We start from the raw sequence: 22056 nt of genomic DNA on the forward strand, positions 1-22056 counted from the left end.
GAGTAGAAACCACAAAGCTAAATTAGTTTTAACTGAGATTTGCGCAACAAGGTTTTTGGATAATGAGCAGGCTGACGCGTCTCACAAGTATTTACTAGTAAGCTATGCGGTCAGGCCAGTTAAGGATGCATTGAAGTTGTTGTAATTTGTTGACACTTGGAGACCAAAGAGAAGAAACCTATAAAGATGTGTCAAAGCTTAGAGTTAGACCCTAGTAATGGTGCATGAAATATGAAATGATGAAATAAAGAAGTTTCGACTACAGCCGACATGTGAAATTCAAACAACTTAGGCTGTGGTCTTGTGTGAGCTCAAGTCTAATGACGGTGGATGATGAAATATTTTACCACAAGCCAAAATTTAGCAGAAAAGCTACTTTTCATGGCCGATGGTCACTTCTGTCTAGAGCAATGCTTGTCAAAGTTTTTTCCATGGTTGCCTCCCCATTATTGCTCCAAACCAGATGTATAATCTCCCTTTGGCTTTTCAAACTGCATCCAGTGTTCTCATGTGTAGGCTTCTTTTTGAACATGCACCTTTTCATTTAACATTTGTACCTGCTTAGCATCTTTTCTGCAGAATAGATGCTACTGTATTGACTAAGGGTTTAGGATGCCGATGTGTGTCTTGGTCTAGCTGCAGGTATAATTATACAGGAGAAGTGGTAGTATGACTTCCTCTTGCTCAATTTTTTTTAATCTGTTTTCTGTTGTTTTTAATGCTTGCACCTCCTAATTAGACTTGTATGTAATAGAACATGCTTTTATAAGTCCCCTTGGATAAAGGCATCTGCTATAATAAACCATATATAATTAAACAAGATGCAGGGACAAAAAAAAATAAACAGTTCCCATGACACCATATAAAGATGACTCTTCTTAATGTTTTTTTTCCCCCAAAATTAACTTACAATTCCAAAACAAAAATGTTCCCAAGACACAAGCATGGTGCACTGAGGATGTCCTAAGGCATGTGACAGACCTGCCACAATCACAACTGAATCAAACACAAGGAACAGAAGCAGGATGAAATCTGTGAGGCCCTCTGTGCGCCCACATGCTTAGTTCCTCAACAATGCGCCCTTTTGTTTCCGAACACTGCAGATCTGTCTCAGCACATTTGCTTTCATATGGTTTCTGATGCTGAGGCCATGTGAGTGAAGTGAGTGCGTTGAAGTTTGATTGTAGTGCAATGTGAAGCACATTATACCTGAAGCTGGTGAATGCCTCATCCATTTCTAGTCGGTTGATTTCTGGGTTGGTTCCAGCCTTGTGCTTAACACTGCCAGGAAAGGCTTGACCCTCCTCAAGCATGAACTTGATTAAGTGGGTCTGCTGCCGGATGTACAGTATGAGTGTCACAGCAAAGGGTCTGAATACTTAGGATCATGTGATATTTCAGTTTTTCTTTTTTAATAAATCTGCAACAATTTCAAAAATTCTTTTTTTTGTCTGTCAATATGGGGTGCTGTGTGTACATTAACGAGGAAAAAAATAAATTTAAATGATTTTAGCAAATGGCTGCAATATAACAAAGAGTGAAAAATTGAAGGGGGTCTGAATACTTTCCGTACCCACTGTATGTAAGGCTAAATGTATTATTTCTTATAATTGTGGCATTATTTACACTGGCACCTATAGAACAGGTGGAAGGCAAGTTTTTATTAAAATGGATGAAAGCTGCATATACACTCAACTGAGTAAATTCTTAAAGACCACTATACTAATAAGTAGGGCCTCCTGTTGCTCTCGGAACACCCTCAGTTGTTCGTGGCATGGATTCCATAAGATGGTAGAAAAATTTCTTTGAGATTCTGGTCTAAGTAAACACAATTGCATCTTGGGATTTCTCCAGATTTATCAGTTACACCTTCATGTTGCGAACCTCCACTTCTGCCACATCCCAGTGGTGTTTTACTGGATTTTGATTTGATGACTGGGAAAGCCACTGAATAACACTGAACACATTGTTATGTTTAAGACACCAGTTTGCTTTGCAACATGGTGCATTATCATGTTAAAAGTAGCCATCAGAAGATGGGTAAATTGCAGCTATGAAGGGATACACGTGGTCAGCAACAATACTCAGAAACGCTGTTGCATTCAAACAATGACTGACTGGTATGAACAGTTCCAAAGTGTGCTGAGAAAATATTCCCTACACCATAACACCACCGGGGCGGCACGGTGGCGCAGTGGGTAGCGCTGCTGCCTCGCAGTTGGGAGACCTGGGGACCTGGGTTCACTTCCCGGGTCCTCCCTGCGTGGAGTTTGCATGTTCTCCCCGTGTCTGCGTGGGTTTCCTCCGGGCACTCCGGTTTCCTCCCACAGTCCAAAGACATGCAGGTTAGGTGGATTGGCGATTCTAAATTGGCCCTAGTGTGTGCTTAGTGTTTGTGTGTGTCCTGCGGTGGGTTGGCACCCTGCCCGGGATTGGTTCCTGCCTTGTGCCCTGTGTTGGTTGGGATTGGCTCCAGCAGACCCCCGTGACCTTGTGTTCGGATTCAGCGGGTTGGAAAATGGATGGATGGATGGATAACACCACCATCACCACCAGCCTGAACTGTTGACCCAAGGCAGATTGGGTGCATGGATTCATCCTGTTGACCCTACTTTGATGTGTTATGTATTCACAGATGCTTTTCTGCTCACCACAGGTTGTACAGACTGCTTATCTGAGTTACTGTAGCATTTCTGTCATTTCAAACCACTCTGGTCATTCTCCTCTGGTTGCTACAGTAAAACTAAATACTGCCAACCATCAAATGACCAAGGTTTGCTCTGACGCACACACCATACCACCAGCTGAGCCTCAAGCAGTTTTGTGAGTGTCAGATTTTATCTGGACTTGCCGGAGACATGAGTTCCATTAGTGATCTTGGACTCCGCCCCTAGTCCCTCCTTTTTATTCATTATTGGTCCATGACCCCTCCTATCAGCATCTTTTGCTGTGCAACACTAATCAGGCAGAAGTCGTGTCAGGGGCGGGAAGGAAGGAGCAAAATTTGAGGCCTTTGTTGTAGCTGTGTGCATCCCACCTCTGTAAAAGCCACGGTACTCTCATTTGGATATTTCTGCTTTTTATGATCTTTGGAATTCTGGTTTCATATTAAGCACTTTTGGGAGTTTTTGCCCAATTGTTAGTTTTCCAACTTAGTGTTCTGGTGGGGTTTTGAACTTTTAGTAAAACACATCTTATTTTTTATCTACATTTCATGGCTCCTGATTGGGTTTGCATCCGATCTTGGTTCACACTGCCCTCTGTGTTCTGCCTTGGGAGTGGAACAGGCAGGTAGAACGACAGGACAGGATCAGGAGATGAACAGGACACAGTTTGGTCCAGATTCCCACAACTCTTTGAGAAAAAAAAAAGTGCTCTTTGGCTCAAGTCCTAAATACACTTCCCCATAATTTCCACTGGTGTTCTTGAGTACATACGTCTTTCTTTGTTGCATGGAGATCAGAACTGCACACAAAACTCCAGATGCAATCTCATTAGTGCATTATATAGTCCGAGCAGAACATCCCTTGATTTATATTGACAGTTTTTAAGGTGCACCCTAACATTTAATTAGCCTTTTTAATGGCTTCTGTACATTTCTTATATCAGGGGTCCTAAATTACGGTCCTGGAGGGCCACAGTGGCTGCAAGTTTTCATTCCAACCAGTTTTTTAATTAAATGTCAGTCTTGGCTTATAATGAAACTTGGTATGCAATTGGGCTGTGAGGGCTTTCATTCTTCCCAGACAAATCTTTATCACATTGCAGATTTTTCATTTTTTGACAACGTTATCTGTATGATTTTGTACCTCTTGATCCTTCCCTTCTGTCTCATTTATTTCAAAACATTGTATTAATGCAGATACTTCATGATGCATGTACACAGGTTTAAATGGATGAATGTTAGCTGGAGACCAGGTGGCTCCTTTGTGATTTGCACCTCATTATTAACTGATGGTCAATAAAGAAAACAGGCAACAATTAAAACATGAATGCAGCTGCGTAATATTAAAATGTGCGGTGTGAAGGATTGCCGGCTTTTTACTCCGGCCCTCACCCCCAGGCCCCCTAGGAGCTCTCCCAGCAGCGTGGACGTGCCCCGAGTTCCAGCAGGGCCTAATGGACTATGTAGTTTTTATACACAGCCCTGCTGGATACCTTGGGGGCCACCGGGAGTTGCTGTAGGAGGGCTCGTGGACTCTTATGTGCCCTATAACCCGGGAGTACGTCACGGTCACGTGACAGGAAGAAACGACGTGCTCCCGGGTTGAAGAAAAGGAACTGTAGACTGATTGGGCAGGAACACCTCTGGGTCAGGGTGTATAAAAGGATTGTGGGAAAGCCCAGACATTGAGCTGAGCTGGGAGGTAGGGTGGCGAAGTGTCTGGGCGAGGAGGATTGGTTTATTGAGAGTGTTTATTGTAGTTTATGAGTGTGGAGTGGAGGGTGCTTTGTGCACAGTATCATTATTTAATAAATAATAATTGGACTTTTATCCAGTGTCTGGAGTGGTACCTGAGGGTGTTAGAGGTGGCTCCACGCCTCTACTGCTACAGCGGTTAAGGGCACTGAATTGTAACAAAGGAGTTAACTAAGACTAAGCCCAAAAGACATACTGCTTTATTAGCAGATAAACGGTTCTATTTAAGAAACTGGTTAAACTGAAAACCTGCAGCCACTGTGCATTCCAGAATGTAAAATGTTATGTCAACGTAAACCCCTAAATCCATCTCGGAGGCTGCTTCCCATAGGGCAGTGTCTCCCATCTTGCATTTAAAATTGAGGTTCATTTTGCCCATGTGTAGCACTTTCCACTTTTTAAATGGTTGTTGATAGGTGAGAGTAAAACAAAAAGCCATACAGAATTTCAGGAGAAACTTCTGGTTGTCTGATAAAATCAAAATTGTGATGACCTTTGCCTACTGCACAGCCTCCCTTTTCTGGACCTTCTAAATAAGCAGGAGGTAGGGTCGGGAGTAATAGCTTGGTAACGCAGCAGTGACACGACAAGATACTACATGGAACATCAACAATGTGCGCCATGAATGGCTAGACTAGTCCTCCGCACGATGTACACCCAAAGTTATATTGTCAAAAGCAAACTACTAAGGACGTAATGTGCTGTTTTTATCTCAGTAGAATTTGCGATAAAAGTAAAATAAGAAAAAAAAAAAATACAGATCCCAGAGTTTTAAAACATTTATGCTTCTATGTGTTGAAATTTAGGTAAAAACAAGAATTGCACACAAACGTTCAACCACCAATACACACATGTACACACACACACACACACACATTACATACCTCCTTTGCATTTTTAATTTTTTCCAGGAAAGTGCTCAGCTCCTTAGTTTCAGCATAGAGAGCGCGACAAACAGCCTGGTAGTGACTGGGAGCATCCAGGGGACTTGGAAGGTGTGCAGCACATAACTGTGAATAAAAGTGAACCAGACATGAACCTTTATAGAAAAGGCAATGCCTTTTTAAATAGATAGATAGATAGATAGATAGATAGATAGATAGATAGATAGATAGATAGATAGATAGATAGATAGATAGATAGATAGATAGAATTTTAGTATAGTAGGCAGGATAGATAGACATAAAATTTTAGTATAGTAGGCAGGATAGATAGACAGATAAAATTTTAGTATAGTAGGCAAGACAGACAGACAGACAGACAGATAGATACTTTATTAATCCCAAGGGGAAATTCACATACTCCAGCAGCACCTTACGGATACAAAAAACAATATTAAATTAAAGATTGATAATAATGCAGGTAAAAACAGACAATAACTTTATATAATGTTAACGTTTACCCCCCCCCGGGTGGAATTGAAGAGTCGCATAGTTTGGGTGAGGAACGATCTCCTCAGTCTGTCAGTGGAGCAGGACAGTGACAGCAGTCTGTCGCTGAAGCTGCTCTTCTGTCTGGAGATGATCCTGTTCAGTGGATGCAGTGGATTCTCCATGATTGACAGGAGTCTGCTCAGCACCCGTCGCTCTGCCACAGATGTTAAACTGTCCAGCTCCATGCCTACAATAGAGCCTGCCTTCCTCACCAGTTTGTCCAGGCATGAGGCGTCTTTCTTCTTTATGCTGCCTCCCCAGCACACCACCGCGTAGAAGAGGGCGCTCGCCACAACCGTCTTAAAGCATCTTATTGCAGATGTTGAAGGACACCAGCCTTCTAATGAAGTATAGTATGCTTTGTCCTCTCTTGCACAGAGCATCAGTATTGGCAGTCCAGTCCAATTTATCGTCCAGCTGCACTCCCAGGTATTTATAGGTCTGCACCCTCTGCACACAGTCACCTTTGATGATCACGGGGTCCATGAGGGGCCTGGGCCTCCTAAAATCCACTACCAGCTCCTTGATTTTGCTGGTGTTCAGGTGTAGGTGGTTTGAGTCGCACCATTTAACAAAGTTCTTGATTAGGTTCTTATACTCCTCCTCCTGCCCACTCCTGATGCAGCCCACGATAGCAGTGTCATTAGCGAACTTTTGCATGTGGTATGTCATGTCATGTTTTACTGTTTATGGGGAAGAAAGTAACACAACATGTGCAACAGAACTGTCTAAACAAAAAGATAATCCAGTTAAGGAACTAAAAATGTACTTTATGATCTACAAGCATCCACACAAAAGAAGACAGTCATATCGTTCTGTGTACTGTAAGGTCAGTGGCCGCCTCTCCTATTTGCTCACTGACTTCCTGTCTATCTGGGCAGTGACTGCTTGTCCAGTTTCTGTTTCTGCCAGCTTCTGCTATTGTATATACACACACATATACATACACAATTCAAGTCAAAGGGTTTGGACACATCAGAAATTTTCATGTTTTTCATATAAATTGGTTTTCTTTTTCTTGAATCAAGATCCATTAAATTGATTTTAAAATACTGCCAAGACATTAACTAGTGTTGGTAATGACTTGAAATGACCGATTTTTAATTTATTACTCACACAGGACTGCAAAGCCCCATTTTTCAGCAGCCATTCCCTTCAGTTTCTTAATGGTCAACTCCTTTAGCTTCTCCTTAATTAATCATCTTTAAATGCTAACTGGTTATTAGAGAAACCTTTGTATTGCAGAAGCAAATCTGTCATTGTTTTCTTGGGTTGCATGGTACCGCAGTCCTGGGTTCAAAAATGGTTACAATTAAACATCTTTCTCAAGAAGCGTGTCAAGTTTTCAGGGAAAAGGGAAAACTGTATCTAAGCAGAATCAAACTAACAGAAAAAGTAGGGGAAGACTCAGAGGCATCACTGCCTAAGAGGACAAGGACATCAGAGTGTGTAGAGTTAGGAACGAAAGTCTTACAGGTCCATCATGGTAAACATGGTGAAAATAAAATGCACAATCATTATCTTTCTACAGCAAAAGCAATTGGAGCAATTTTGCTGAAATTTCAATAAGCTTCTATCATCTTCCAGTATAAACATCTTTGACAAGTTATTTGAGCGATTCATTTCAAATCCTGACATATACACGCAAGCAGAACGACATCACTCAGAAAGAGACAATGTTGTGTTCAGTGATGCCTAAAATGGTAAACCACTGAAGTTGAAATTCCAACCCATGTCACAAAATGTATAGTATATGGAGGAGGAAAGAAACAAATCTTTTAACATTTACATCTTATGTTTAGTAGAATAATGCAAAACACCTGCCATAAAACAAAATTGTTTCCCACTACCTGAAGTCAACATTTCTTTGCCTTTCAGGTCTTTTATATTTTGGGTTCACTTGGCAAGGCAGGTAAAAAAATAAAATCCAGCAAGTTTATTATATCCTGTAAAAAAAAAAAAGAGTTTATTTAATACTTACTTTGATAACATCCTTGTAGCCTCGCACAGTGACGCTTTCATCCGACTCCTTATTCTCTTCATCTTCCTCGTCCTCGGTTGCCTCATAGCCCTCATCTCTGCATGCATCCCCATCGTTCTCCACAACATTAGTCATGCAGTCAATAAGCTGCTCCAAGGGAGGACTCAATTCTCTCTCCTCATTGTTCCCCAGACCATAATCCAGCGCTTTATAGATTGTAATACCCAAGGACTCAATAACCTGAGTGTAAAAACACAAAACAGTAGCGGATGAGATTCTGGCTGAAATTGCATAAGCCGTACGGACACTCAAACTTTGTGAAGTTATGCTTTGTAACAAATATTCATGGGCAAATCAAATAAGTCAGAACATTAGGAGTCACTGGAAGGAAAACTGGCATCATTAATACAGATTTTTCCATTTACCATTAACTTACAATGTTGAGTGTGTTCCTGAACAATGTTGAATTTCTCTAGCTGCAAATTTATCCGATTGTTTTGGTTAAGGAAACACGAGATTCAGTAATGTGAATCAATCAATCTATGGCCAATTTTCAATTTCCTCAGTTAATCAGTTTAATCAACAGGGCGCTTGTCAATTTGTTTTGAACATAAGAAAATACAAAAGGAGCAGGAGGTGAGGGAGCAGTGGAATGATCATCAAAACTAAAGAAAACAGGGAACCAGGTGACTAATCCTTATTACAAAACAAAATCGTTGTTAATGTAAATAGCTGAGTAAAACCATCCTGATCTCCAAATCCTATATTATTAATCCAGAACTGAAGGCAAAGAAATGTTCATATTTGGAAGCTGTAAGAATTAAACAAAAGAGAGACAGAACTTTATGCTTTATCTCAAGTTTTGGATGTTGAGGACCACCTTACACTGGTTTAAATAACGCTGCACCTGTGACATCACGTGACGCAACCTCTGGGCAGGTCCTCTAACAACAAGCAGTCTCATCTTGGAAACAAAGCCAAAAAATAAATAAAATAAAATCTATAAACCCACTGCAAGAGAAAACTGAAAATAGTAATGAATTCTCTAAGATTAAAAAAAAAAAAAAATCAATAATCAAAACTAGCAAAGTATCAAGAAAAATTTACTAAACTCAGAAAAAAAAATGAATGAAATAGAGGCTAACGTCACAAAATTACATTCCTATCTTCTTGTGTCTTTTGTTATGACACAGTCATAAATGTGTCTTGTTGATTTTCTCTCAAAATAAACGATAAGCTTTATTGTATTATAATAGAAAAGACTGAGAAAGAATGCCAAAGATGGTGTTCTGTGGTTGTGAGAGTTAATTATCCATCCATCCATTTTCTTCCACTTATCCGAGGTCGGGTCGCGGGGGCAGCAGCTTGAGCAGAGATACCCAGACTTCCCTCTCCCCGGCCACTTCTTCTAGCTCTTCTGGGAGAATCCCAAGGCGTTCCCAGGCCAGCCGAGAAACATAGTCCCTCCAGCGTGTCCTGGGTCTTCCCCGGGGCCTCCTCCCGGTTGGACGTGCCCGGAACACCTCACCAGGGAGGCGTCCAGGAGGCATCCTGATCAGATGCCCGAGCCACCTCATCTGACTCCTCTCGATGCAGAGAGTTAATAATAAAAACTAATTTCCTATGGTGCAGTAACTAGCACTACTGTCTTATAGCTCCAGAGACAGTTCATTCCAGCCTGGGCATTGTCACTGTGGCATTTGTACTTTCCTCTGTGATGGTGAGGGTTTCCTCCAGTTACTCTGGTTTTCCATTCACATGCCAAAGACGTCATGTTAAACTGACTGGTGACCACAAACGTCCTCCAAGTAATGGAGTGTGTGGCCTTTGTGGGACACAGTAGTAATGTTAGATGGGTTTCAGAAATGTGAATGCGTAGTAGTTATTTACCATCAACTGATCAGCTTTAGTATTATCCTATAACCATAAACCCCTTCTTTTGTTATTTACATAATCCTAGAATATTGAGGAAAAAACTGGAGCTGAAAATCTGTTGTTGTTTAAATTCTTTTGTTATTAAAACATTTAAAATTAGGATGTCAGAGGCTAACCTAAAAGCAGATTGGCTGATTTTGAAAGAATGTCCTGGAAAGACAATTTTAGCCTGATTCGGACAGTATTAGTTTTATACCAGAAGTTGGGTCAGTATGCACCAGTACTGTATACTGGCATTTGATGGAAGCGTACTGGTGTCGAATTTGAGATTGTTATTTTTAAAATTTAAACAGGATGCTGACATCCTGGCCACTGTAAGTCGGTCAGCAGCGATGAAGACACATCACTTGTGGTGTGAAGACTGGCTGATATATTATAGCTCAGCTTATTTCATATAAGTGTACAGATGCTGTATTGTGCTTCATAACAAACTAAAGGAAGCTTTTGCTCTGATGTAAGCTATTATGGTACGTGTCCATTAGGTTTTGTTTTGATGTAACATTGTTAAACCTTCCTAATCCAGTCCAGTGTCACAGAAAGCCACAATTTATCCCAGGAGCATTATGAACAAAGCAGGAATGAACCCCGGACAGCCTTCCAGTGTAGCACAGGACACAAACATGGGCCCATCTACACTCAAATTCACAAGCAGCCAATTTACTTACCATTAGGGATTTAGTTGGGGGGGGGGGGGGGGGGGGGGGGGAATAGATAGATAGATAGATAGACAGACAGATAGAATTTTAGTATAGTAGGCAGGATAGATAGATAGATAAAATTTTAGTATAGTAGGCAGGATAGATAGATAGATAGATAGATAGATAGATAGATAGATAGATAGATAGAATTTTAGTATAGTAGGCAGGATAGATAGATAGAATTTTAGTATAGTAGGCAGGATAGATAGATAGAATTTTAGTATAGAAGGCAGGATAGATAGATAGATAGATAAATAAAATTTTAGTATAGTAGGCAGGATAGATAGATAGATAGATAGATAGATAGATAGATAGATAGATAGATAGATAGATAGATAGATAGATAGATAGATAGATAGATAGAATTTTAGTATAGTAGGCAGGATAGATAGATAGAATTTTAGTATAGTAGGCAGGATAGATAGATAGATAAAATTTTAGTATAGTAGGCAGGATAGAAGGATAGATAGATAGATAAATAGATAGATAGAATTTTAGTATAGTAGGCAGGATAGATAGATAAAATTTTAGTATAGTAGGCAGGATAGATAGATAGATAAAATTTTAGTATAGTAGGCAGGATAGAAGGATAGATAGATAGATAAATAGATAGATAGAATTTTAGTATAGTAGGCAGGATAGATAGATAAATAAAATTTTAGTATAGTAGGCAGGATAGATAGATAGATAGAATTTTAGTATAGTAGGCAGGATAGATAGATAGATAGAATTTTAGTATAGTAGGCAGGATAGATAGATAGATAGATAGATAGATAGATAGATAGATAGATAGATAGATAGATAGATAGATAGATAGATAGATATAGATAGAATTTTAGTATAGTAGGCAGGATAGATAGATAGAATTTTAGTATAGAAGGCAGGATAGATAGATAGATAGATAAATAAAATTTTAGTATAGTAGGCAGGATAGATAGATAGATAGATAGATAGATAGATAGATAGATAAAATTTTAGTTTAGTAGGCAAGATAGATAGATAGATAGATAGATAGATAGAATTTTAGTATAGTAGGCAGGATAGATAGATAGAATTTTAGTATAGTAGGCAGGATAGATAGATAGAATTTTAGTATAGTAGGCAGGATAGATAGATAGATAAATAAAATTTTAGTATAGTAGGCAGGATAGATAGATAGATAAATAAAATTTTAGTATAGTAGGCAGGATAGATAGATAGATAGATACTTTATTATATAAAAAAGAAACAATAACAAACTGCAAAAAGTATCAAGTGAACAAGTCCAAATAAAAGAGAGTTGTAGGAGTGATCAGTGAAATAGAGAAAAATAGGGAAAAAGGTAAAAAAAAAAAAGATAAAGTCATACACAGAGCTGCTGGAAAGGCTGCCACTTGTGGTGGCGTCCGAGTCATCATAGGGGAACACAAAGCACCTGCACTTTGCAAAAATAGGGAGAACATATAAACTCAATATGGATGATTGATTTAAGACTTAACCTCAGGATACTGGATATCTGAGGCCAGTGCATGAACCACTATGCCACCATACTGCCCTAACAATAACATAATACAGTCAAAATCATGTTATGTATACTACTGTTCTGGTCAAAAAGAGATTTTTATGTTAAATCAACTGAACTTTAGTGTGAAGATTAGGATTATTAATCTTTCCAAATCCTCTGCTAAATACATTTCTGGGTCTCCACACTTTAGCTTTTTTACGTGAGCTTTGTAGCCCTTCTTGTAAGAGACTCAGGATGGTATCCGCATTTCATAAAGGTTTCATTATATGCAGAATTAACTGTGTAATCTTTATCCTAAATTTTGAGCTGGCAGAGATTTTCTTTGTGAAGTGAAGGTATCCTGGCACCACAGCCAAGAGGTCTAAGAGAGTTCAAGTCTTTCTTGTGCTTCTCACAGGGAGTTCTGTCAGAATACATACAGCAAGGCCGCACATTCCCATGAAATAATGTTTGATTCAGCCTTTGACTTAATCAGTGGCTTTGATCAAGGCGCTTGCTGTAATCTGCTTATGTTCCATTTGCTGATGTGAATGTGGGGAATGCGCATGAAGTGACCCTGAAGTGGATCTTTATTCATGGTATGCAGCATCTTGAATCCTGACTGATGATCTAAGTGAATTTGTGAAGAACTGTGAAAATGGGATGAAATAATATTTATATAATAAGTGAAAATTATGACTGCCGCATGTTATTGAGACATTGTTTTAATATTAGAAGCAGACATAGTGGCTCACAGACACATCTGTGCATTCATAGCGGATGATGAGGGGATCACAGTGACATCTCTGGAACGGATTGGAATTGTGCAAATTAGCATGTGGCAAATAATAACAGTAATAATAATGATTTATATGGATACACAGTTTATACAGCTTATTCTGTACAAGGTCAAGTTGAACTGGAGTCCACTCCAATAGTCTCAGATACCCCGAATGAACTGAATGTCAGTTTGTCACGGGGCACATCGACTTACACTCGTACTGGATCAGTTTAGACCTGCCAGTCATCCCAGCTCTGCGTGTTCAGATTGTGGTTTGTATCTCGAAGAGTGAAATAAAACACAATCTCCATATGATGTAATTTGTCATGATACTGAGGTTATGACACAGTAGATTTTAAGTTACTAAAAACATGGAAGAAAGTATTCAACTTATCCAATGCAAAAGTTCCAGTATGTCAAGTCAAGTTAGGTTTACGGTCAGTGCACACATTAAAATCAAATTCTTACTTGCGGACTCTCCCAGGTAACTTTTTTGCTGGGTAGTCTAGTTTCGGCATCACAGATGGGCAGGTTAATTTAATTAAGTGAACGCAGGTATTTGCCCAAGGCCGTACAGTGGGCTGCCATTCTGTCCAGATTTGGTTCATGTCTTCTTCCTGATGCTGCCGGCTCAAACTTTTCCACAACTAAGCTTCTCACTGGCCCAGAGCCCGTCTTCTGATTTCTTATTAAATGTTACAAAATATTATGTTTTCTGTAACATTATCAGTGACGCAATATAATGTGTACAAACATTTGTCAAGCTATCATTCTCAGTGTGGAATGGACCTAAACAGAGTGCTTTATGACTTAACTTTGGCTTGTCTGGAATTCCTCCTAAATGCCAAAAGGCACAAGCTGTCTTTTCAGAAGACATGCTGAATCATGGTTTTTGTGACGAAAAGCAACTTGTACATACTTGAAAATGGCCAAGACCATTACCACGCCTTCTCTGCAATAAATTCTGTTTGCCGTGCTTAAAATATTTTTAAATTTTCACTTCAGTTTTCATAAAACCCTGTTCATGTAATTTAACTGACATTCTGTAACTAATGCCTGATGGCACCTTTAATTTTAGATTTACTTCCTTAAGCAGCCAATAACATTCCTACAAACTAACAATAGTAAGAAGAACAGGACAATGTACATAATGATTCTCGTGTCTGTCATCAAGTGTGCTTATCACTCAGCTTAATCTCTTTCATTTTCTGTAATATGCACACCATAGATTGAGATATACATTTCACTTCTGAAGTATTATGTATTCTGTTATGTTCTCTCCATATTCCCGAATATCTACTTCATTTTTTTTAATACTACATATTGTGCAACATGCATACCATATACTTTAATAGAAATTTCAATTTCTGTGTCATATAATATATATTCTGTAACATGCACACCATACACTGCTGTAAACATTTAATTTCTATAGTATTATTTATATAATGTTCCCTCCATACTTAATATGTAGTACTGTAAAAAAATAAAAATATACTGTAATATGCACAATATACTGTAATAGTAATTTCAATTTCTATATAATAATAATATACTCTGTAATATGTACTGTATACCATATAGTGCAATATACAATACTTTTGATTTTCTATATTATCTGTGATATTTCCACCATAATCAAAAATATTTATTTTCTGTAGCATAACATTCTGTAGTTTGCACACCATGTTCTGTTACATACATTTAATATCTATTGTATTATGCATTTAGTAATGTTCCCACCAATATGCATACCATATACTGTAATATACAGTATATTTCATTTTCTGGAATATTATACTGTGATATTCTGACCATATTCCAAACTACTTATTTTCTATAATAATATTCTAATAATATGTCCATCATATTCTGTAATGCCTATTTTCTATAGTATTATGTTCAGTCGTATACCCGCCACATTCTACACTATTTTATTTTCCACTAATTATGTCATCTGTCATAGACAGGTAATAGACTAAATTAAAAAATATTTGATCTCTCTTGCCATAAGTGTACTATCAATGTTTCTCGTATGCTTTTCCTTGGTAGCCTCTCTTGCTCGCTGCTCTCCTCTCGATCGCGTTTCAGTAAAGCCTGCTTCTCAGACTCATTTTGAGGCCCCTTGCTCATCTCCTCTTCACTTTCTAACTACCAGCAATGATTGACAGGCCCAGTTATCCGCCATAAAAACATCATTTGTATTCTTGAAACTAATTCCTGGGTTTAAAGGGGACTCTTAGCTTTCCTCCTATGCCTTTCCTTGGTATCCTTGTGTGTGTTTCAGCCTCCCTTATCCTGTGCTTCCTGTCTCGATTGCGTTTGACTGAACAACCAAAGTATAACTGGCCAATCAGGCCAATGCTAAACTGACCAATCACTTTCCTCGGAGGGACTTGGCACACTCAAAGACATTAGAGTTTTATTATATAGACAAAGATATTTTTCGTAATATTGCTACCACATTCTACACTAGTTTTTTTATTTTATATATTATTATATTCCATAATATCCATTCACCCATTTCCTAAACCAGTTTTACCCTGAGCAGGGTTATAGGAAAGCTGGAGCCTATCCCAGCCTGATGAAGGGGCCTTAGTTCTCTTGAAAGCTTGCATTTGTAATCTATGTAGTTAGCCAATAAAAGGTGTCATTTCTCCCTACTTTCTCCTGTATCAATCTATGGCTATCCCAGCAAGGCAGAAACCCACCATATTCTGCAATAATGATTTTCTTTTCTGTAGTATTGCGTTCCATAATACGCCATCCAAACTATTTTATTTTCTAAAATATTCTGCAATGACGATTTATTTTCTGTTGCAGGAATGGGCTGCAGCTCTAAGACATTCCCTTCACCTGCTTTCTGCCCCAGGACCCTCCTATTTGGGTCAGATGGTATGGCAACAGTGTCTATGCAATAGTTAGAGATAGAGGGGCTGAGCCATAAGAAGGGGGTCTAAAATATCTGCCAATTGAGAGTTCTTGTGCTTGGTTTGTCTTGTTTTTTGCCTGTTCTTGGTTATTTAGATTTTATTTTAATTCTGATTAGTGATTCTTTTCTGGTATGGATTCTGTTTTTGCTTATGTCTTTTTGCCTTGTTTGATCTCCTTCTGATCACTATTTTTTCTTTTTTTAATCATTCTTGAGTCATTTTTACTTAATCATTACATCTGTTTTATCAGGTGTGCATGGTCAGCCATGTCCTACCTACCCTGTGGCATGTTGCCCACTGCTTGCCCGATACAGAGGCAGTGCTGGCAGGGCGTGATGTACGAGCCCGCCTTTGTCGGGGCAGCAAGCCAACATGCACCTGAAATTCAAGAATATGCACATCGGTTATATCTTTTGAAGAAACATGAAGAAAACAGAAACTAAATACCATTGTATGCACTTAGAACTATTTCAGATTTGGGGTCACGTAAGATAATTAGCTGGTTTAGAGTCCAAAGCTTATTCTCTCGTCCACCGCTACCCAACTTCGCAGATTCTGAATGATTGCCTACTGTACCTCAGGCTGTGCTACACCAGTGTCCGAGAGATGACCAGATCTCTTCAGTAGCATCACTCCCCGCTCTCCTTTAACACCAGTTCTGATTTCTTTTCATCTTTACTGGAAACCGCTTAACTCGTGAGAAAGCAGGCAGGCCAAGGTGACTCAAAATTGGACTTTAGATGGAATATTATGTAAACCTTAAATAAAATTAAATCCTTCTTTATAAAGATTTTCAAAATGTCAAGTGATATGAAATACAAAAAACACAGCCAAAGACAGATAAGCTCTGTTCAAAAGTCTCAGACACCCGCAGGCATTACTGTGCATGTTATAAATGTCATGAGTTCACTCACACTGGTGCCAGTAGCCAGTCCTCCATTTTACAGTATACATTTTTATTTGATAGATAGATAGATAGATAGATAGATAGATAGATAGATAGATAGATAGATAGATAGATAGATAGATACTTTATACTACCTAAATGAAAGATTCCTTTGCCAATGGTGACTCACAGGTTTAATTTACCCGACACGCTGATTTTCTGTAACTGTGTTTTCAATTTAGAGTTAAAGAGATTTGAGCCTATCCCAGCATCACCAAGAGGGGGGACAATTCAGCCTTCATGAGGCGCCAGTCACAAAAAGGCAAATAAAATGCTAGGCTGTACTGTAAATACTAGAATATAAATTAAGGAACATTATGCTTGGACTATCCTCCGGGCACTCCGGTTTCCTCCCACAGTCCAAAGACATGCAGGTTAGGTGGATTGGCGATTCTAAATTGTCCCTAGTGTGTGCTTGGTGTGTGGGTGTGTTTGTGTGTGTCCTGCGGTGGGTTGGCACCCTGCCCAGGATTGTTTCCTGCCTTGTGCCCTGTGTTGGCTGGGATTGGCTCCAGCAGACCCCCGTGACTCTGTGTTTGGATTCAGCGGGTTGGAAAATGGATGGATGGATGGATGGATGGATGCTTGGACTATATAATGCACTACTGAGACTACATCTGAAGTATTGTATGCAATTCTGGTCACTGCAGTACAAAAGACATCGCAGCACTTTAAGCTGTGCAGAAGAGAGCGACTTAAGGACATGTCCTACTGTGAAGACTCAGAAAATTAAACTGTTAAATCAAGCAGAGAAGACTGTGTGGAGACCTAATCCAGGTCTTCAAAATCCTCAAAGGTACTGATAAATAAGATCCAGCAGAATTCTTTCTCCTTATGGTGAATTCGTACTTAAGGTCACCAATGTAACTTAAAGGGAAGTGCAATTGGGGCGGACACAAAGAGTTGACGAAATCTGGACCAAACTACCAAGACATGAATCTGAAGCAGAAACCTTGACCATCTTTATATCTGGCTGAGATATTGGGACAGCTTAGCTATTAGCTAAACAAAACGGCTTGATGGACTGAATAGTCTCCTCTCACTTATTACATTTCTTATGCTCTTATGTTCATTCTGTCAAATTGCTTTTTGTAATTTGTATACGTGCAGGTTGTTATGAAGGCCTTGCAAAAAATCAGTGTCCAGTTCAAAAATGGAGGGAAGGAATCGATTTGAGACTGGGTGCCAATATTGATCCCCACTCAATATCTGTGGGTTTTGTATGGGTTTACCTACCACATCACTAAGTCTTGGGGGTTACACTAATGGGGGACTCTAAATCAGGGGAGTGGCGACTGGAGGACACACTGGTTGGGTTGGGGGAAATCTCAATGGCCGTGTAGCCAGGACAATGGACCCGTAAGTGGCAGCTGTAGCTCATGTCGCCCAATACTACAAATAGCCAGACACAATTTTCACATGCTTTAACAAGTCTGAATCTAGAGAAAATAACAGCAACTGCAAACACAGTGTTAACAAATCATCTAGGTGGGTCTCAGTGTTTTTGGGTGGAGGCATAATGAGACTCACCTCAACTAAAAAGCTGTCGCAGGCCTCACAAACACGTGTCACAATATATACCATTAGCGTACCATTGAGCAGGTTGGTCAGCATTCTTTGGACAGGACTCGTTTTACAGGTACAAAGAAGTGTAAGTTGACTAAATTGGCAGAAGGAACAGGCCACAGTAGACATGCTTGAATTTCTTCATACATAGCTCAGATGTAGAACTTCCTGTCCTGGTGGTAATGTTTTTAAAATCATCAACCATTATTGTTTAATGGAGGCTCAATCACTTTTTAAATGCAAACTGACCATTTTGCTCCTAAAAATAAACATACAGATTCTTCCAGTCTCGCCAGTCTTTGCCTTCTCAGGTAGAGGTTTTGTTCAGCTTGGCAGCATGTCCAGCTCTCTCCATGTTCCACCTTATCATATTCACAGAGAGCCTGTGTCCACTCTAGAAGCAGTGGTCACAAGGTGACATTAATCCTACAGGGCAGGGGTTCTTAAACTTTTTAATCTGGGGACCCAAATGAGAATATCAATACCATACTGGGACCTAAGAAGAAGATTATTAACATAATGACAGGAGAGCCATATGAAGACAACTAATGGCCATACAGTAAAAAAAACAGTAAAAGTTCTTGTTCCCATTAAAGCATATTTCTCACATGAATATTACTAATAGAAATAACAGAAAGCAAACGTATTGGTAATAAAACAATTAAATATCATTCAAAATCTGAGACCTATCATGGCCAGTGTAAATGCTTAAATTCTTCATAATGAGTGTGGCACAAGGATGTGAGGATTTTTTTTTAGAAGGATCGTGTGAATGGTCACTTTATTTAGTCAACGTGATTTGCTGAGCCAGATAGGAAATTATTTTTTGCCTACTTTATTTATTTACCCTTACTGCAATCGTTTTTTTTTAAATAATGTTTTTCAAGTGAGCCCCACCATTAACAATACATACATTCTTCTAAATAAGGTCACAAACTGGTAGGCATATCCTGGATTTCATTTAACAATTCAATAAACTAAGTACAAAAGCTGAGTCATGAAGCTAAACTATTCCTGAAAAATGTAGGCACTATCTGCATTTTATACTGGTGATTAGATAAATCTTGATGAGTGTTTAATGCTACCACTGTACAACCCGCCTCAAACCCTTTCGATATTTGCGGACGTTCTTACAGTTCCTCCAACAAACACATTCTTCACATCATCAATAGACTGAAATTTATAGAACCACTTTAAAATAGTGTCACAAGAAGGAACTGGCCCTTGGTGATGATGCACATTAAACTTAACACAAAATTTACATTGCACCTCAGTGACAGCTTTGGATTCAATGTATGCCATAATTGTGAACATGCGATGAGAGTCTGGCCAGTTGCTCATGTCCCCTGAAACTGCATTTATCATACAACACTGCCACAGTACAGTATATACCCTCGCCGTACTGATTTGTCCCCCACAAAAACCTGAAAATTATTACATCCTTGTACTGCACCCGTTATTTTCATTTCGATACTTCAACCCAGCACCACAGTCACTTCACATCACAGGCTCGTCTGTCATCCCCTCCTTTCTCCCCCTTTTGTGAAGGTGCTATTCACTTGTCAGTTATCTCAGTTTGACTGCTTCACTGGTTGATGTCATGGGGAAAAATTAATGTTATTTTTGAACCATTAAAATGAAAGCTCTCTGCAATGCATCAATGGCGTAGTTTGATTGCATCTCATATCAAACATTAGTGCCATAAATATTCCACCAAACTGAGGGTGGTGAATTTTTTCAGAGCGCTGTGCACAAGCACTCAGTGAGGAGTGCTATACAAAATATACTTTGCATTGTATTGTATTGTATTGTATTGTATCACTCGCCATTGAATGTGGCTATACACAACAATGTAGCAACCCATCCCAAATAGTTTAAGAAACACTGCTATACAGGGCCCAGCATATGACCCTGAAATGTAGATTTGCAACACCTACTCAGTAGTAAGGGTGTATTGTGATTTAGGGTTTGGAGAACACAGAATTCAATTTTGTACTCTTTTTATTATTATCCTGTGCTGTTAGGATTAGCTTTCCATGGGCTTTTACGTACAGAATTGGGATTGGAAGCTCAAGGAATCAATTTCTATTTTTTATGCATTTTTTAAAATTTCTTTGCAATAACTTTTTACCTTCTCCTACAATGCTATTTTGTTTCCCATGAGTGCTGCCATTTTGAGGAATTTTTGTTGATAGCAATGTTAGGTAAGGTCAATTAGACGTGTGTGGCACATGGCATCACTAGGTCAGAGGTATAAAGCATCATACACCTACTGGTTGTCTGAAATTACAGATAGGATTCAGAAGACTTTGTCAATGTAGTTTTTCTTTACTTCATTTTTTGATTAACAATTCTCTGCCTGAGTTTTCCAAACTATGAATTCTGATTTAGTGTTTTGGAGTTGGACATAACAGTTTAATGATTTAAAAGTATTAGAATTGGCCTGGCTTTTTGACTATTTTATTTATTTACTGAGTGTCTATAAAAGCCCAAATTTTCTCCTGGGAACAAATAAAGTGGTATCCATCTACTATTTGCACTGCCGTTTTGTGTGTTATATAGGTTAATTATTGTCACATGTACACTTTTAAGGTTCAACCAGAGTTGTTGCTCTGGCTTGTTTGTTGTTTCTTTATTTAAATATAATGTTATGTTATTTATTATGTTTTAGTCTGTATGTATTAGATTTCTTCAATGTGCTGTTATTTATGTATTCTTCTAATTTGTATTATATTTTTGTTAACAGCACTGTCTTTATGTGGAGCCCACGGAGGTGTGGCCTTCTAATGATGGAGGACTGCACAGGCCCAGCCGGTTCTTAAAGAGTAGCTAAAGTTCAGCATTGTTTGGTTTGGTTTGGTTTTGTTTTGTTTTCTTTCTTGCATTTCATTTTCACTTGCGATTTTTTTTAAACAGGGTTAGGCTTTCATTTAAGGTATGGACTCTCATTTTGTGTACTATTAGTTTGTTTGCTTCAATGTTTGCCTTCCGGGCAAATCAATATTTCATTCCACATCGTTTTTGACATTTTTAACTCTTTTTAATGTATAGTTAAATATTAAAATAACTTTTTGTGTGGATTTTGTTTTGGATGTTTTTGATGGTTTTCTTCTTCCCCTTTCATGGATAATTTTTTGATATTTTCTTTCTAAAAGCCTTGGCCCTTTTTTGGGGCCTGTGCAGAACAGAAAGCCTGCTTTGTTGAGTAGTAGTTAGGCTGCCTGGGAGAGGCCTACTCCTGGGACCCAGACCTTAATCAAGGTTGGTAAGTCCTATCGTGGGGGTTTCTGGAGGCCAACTCTTCTTTTTTTTGTGCTTTAGTGTGGCAGGAGATCACAGCTTATATAGTCCAGTGAATTTCTTTCTTGCATAATCGGGTAAACATGCAACAAATTGACATTCCCCACCACAGTGATTAGTGAGTATAGCAGCCTAGCCTTGAAACTTCTACATTTGATTGCTGTAACAGGATGCTCCCTTTTCAGCATTTCCTGAAGAGAAAATAAAAAACGCAATGGACAAATTTCCTCCTGCCTGGTTCCTGACTCAAAGAGGATCTAGGTGAGGAACATTTCTTAGTTTAATATATTTACAGTTTAAATTATTTTCCACACCAATCAGTGTGCTCTGAGGGACTGGACACATACATAGAACACATCTATAGAAGATATATTATTCTGTTAATTTTGTAGTTTTTCTTTGCTTCTATTTCTTTGACATTTTTTAAAGCACTTTGAGCTACATTCTTTGTCTAAAAATATGCTATAGAAATAAATGTTACTATTGTTGTAGCAAAAGGGTTAAACTGTGCCCAAATGTCCACTTTACTTTTGTGAAGTTCACGCACTATGCTGTGTGAAGCTCACTATTAATTTGTTAT

General features: G+C 38.8%; 1 protein-coding gene across 3 annotated transcripts in view; it reads right to left on the minus strand.

Annotated features, from left to right (window-relative positions):
• LOC114663692 (protein spire homolog 1-like) overlaps positions 1 to 22056 on the minus strand; it is a 98369-nt gene that overhangs the window by 39044 nt on the left and 37269 nt on the right. For all 3 annotated transcript variants that reach the window (XM_028817601.2, XM_051935969.1, XM_051935970.1), the window contains exons 3-4: positions 7835 to 8074; positions 5305 to 5430 (exon numbers count right to left, since the gene is read on the minus strand). In XM_028817601.2, coding sequence (XP_028673434.1) covers positions 5305 to 5430; positions 7835 to 8074 — 366 coding nt within the window. The remainder of the gene's footprint in view (positions 1 to 5304; positions 5431 to 7834; positions 8075 to 22056) is intronic.

This window comes from Erpetoichthys calabaricus, chromosome 13, assembly GCF_900747795.2.
Source record: "Erpetoichthys calabaricus chromosome 13, fErpCal1.3, whole genome shotgun sequence".
In the NCBI taxonomy this organism is placed as follows: Eukaryota; Metazoa; Chordata; class Cladistia; order Polypteriformes; family Polypteridae; genus Erpetoichthys; species Erpetoichthys calabaricus.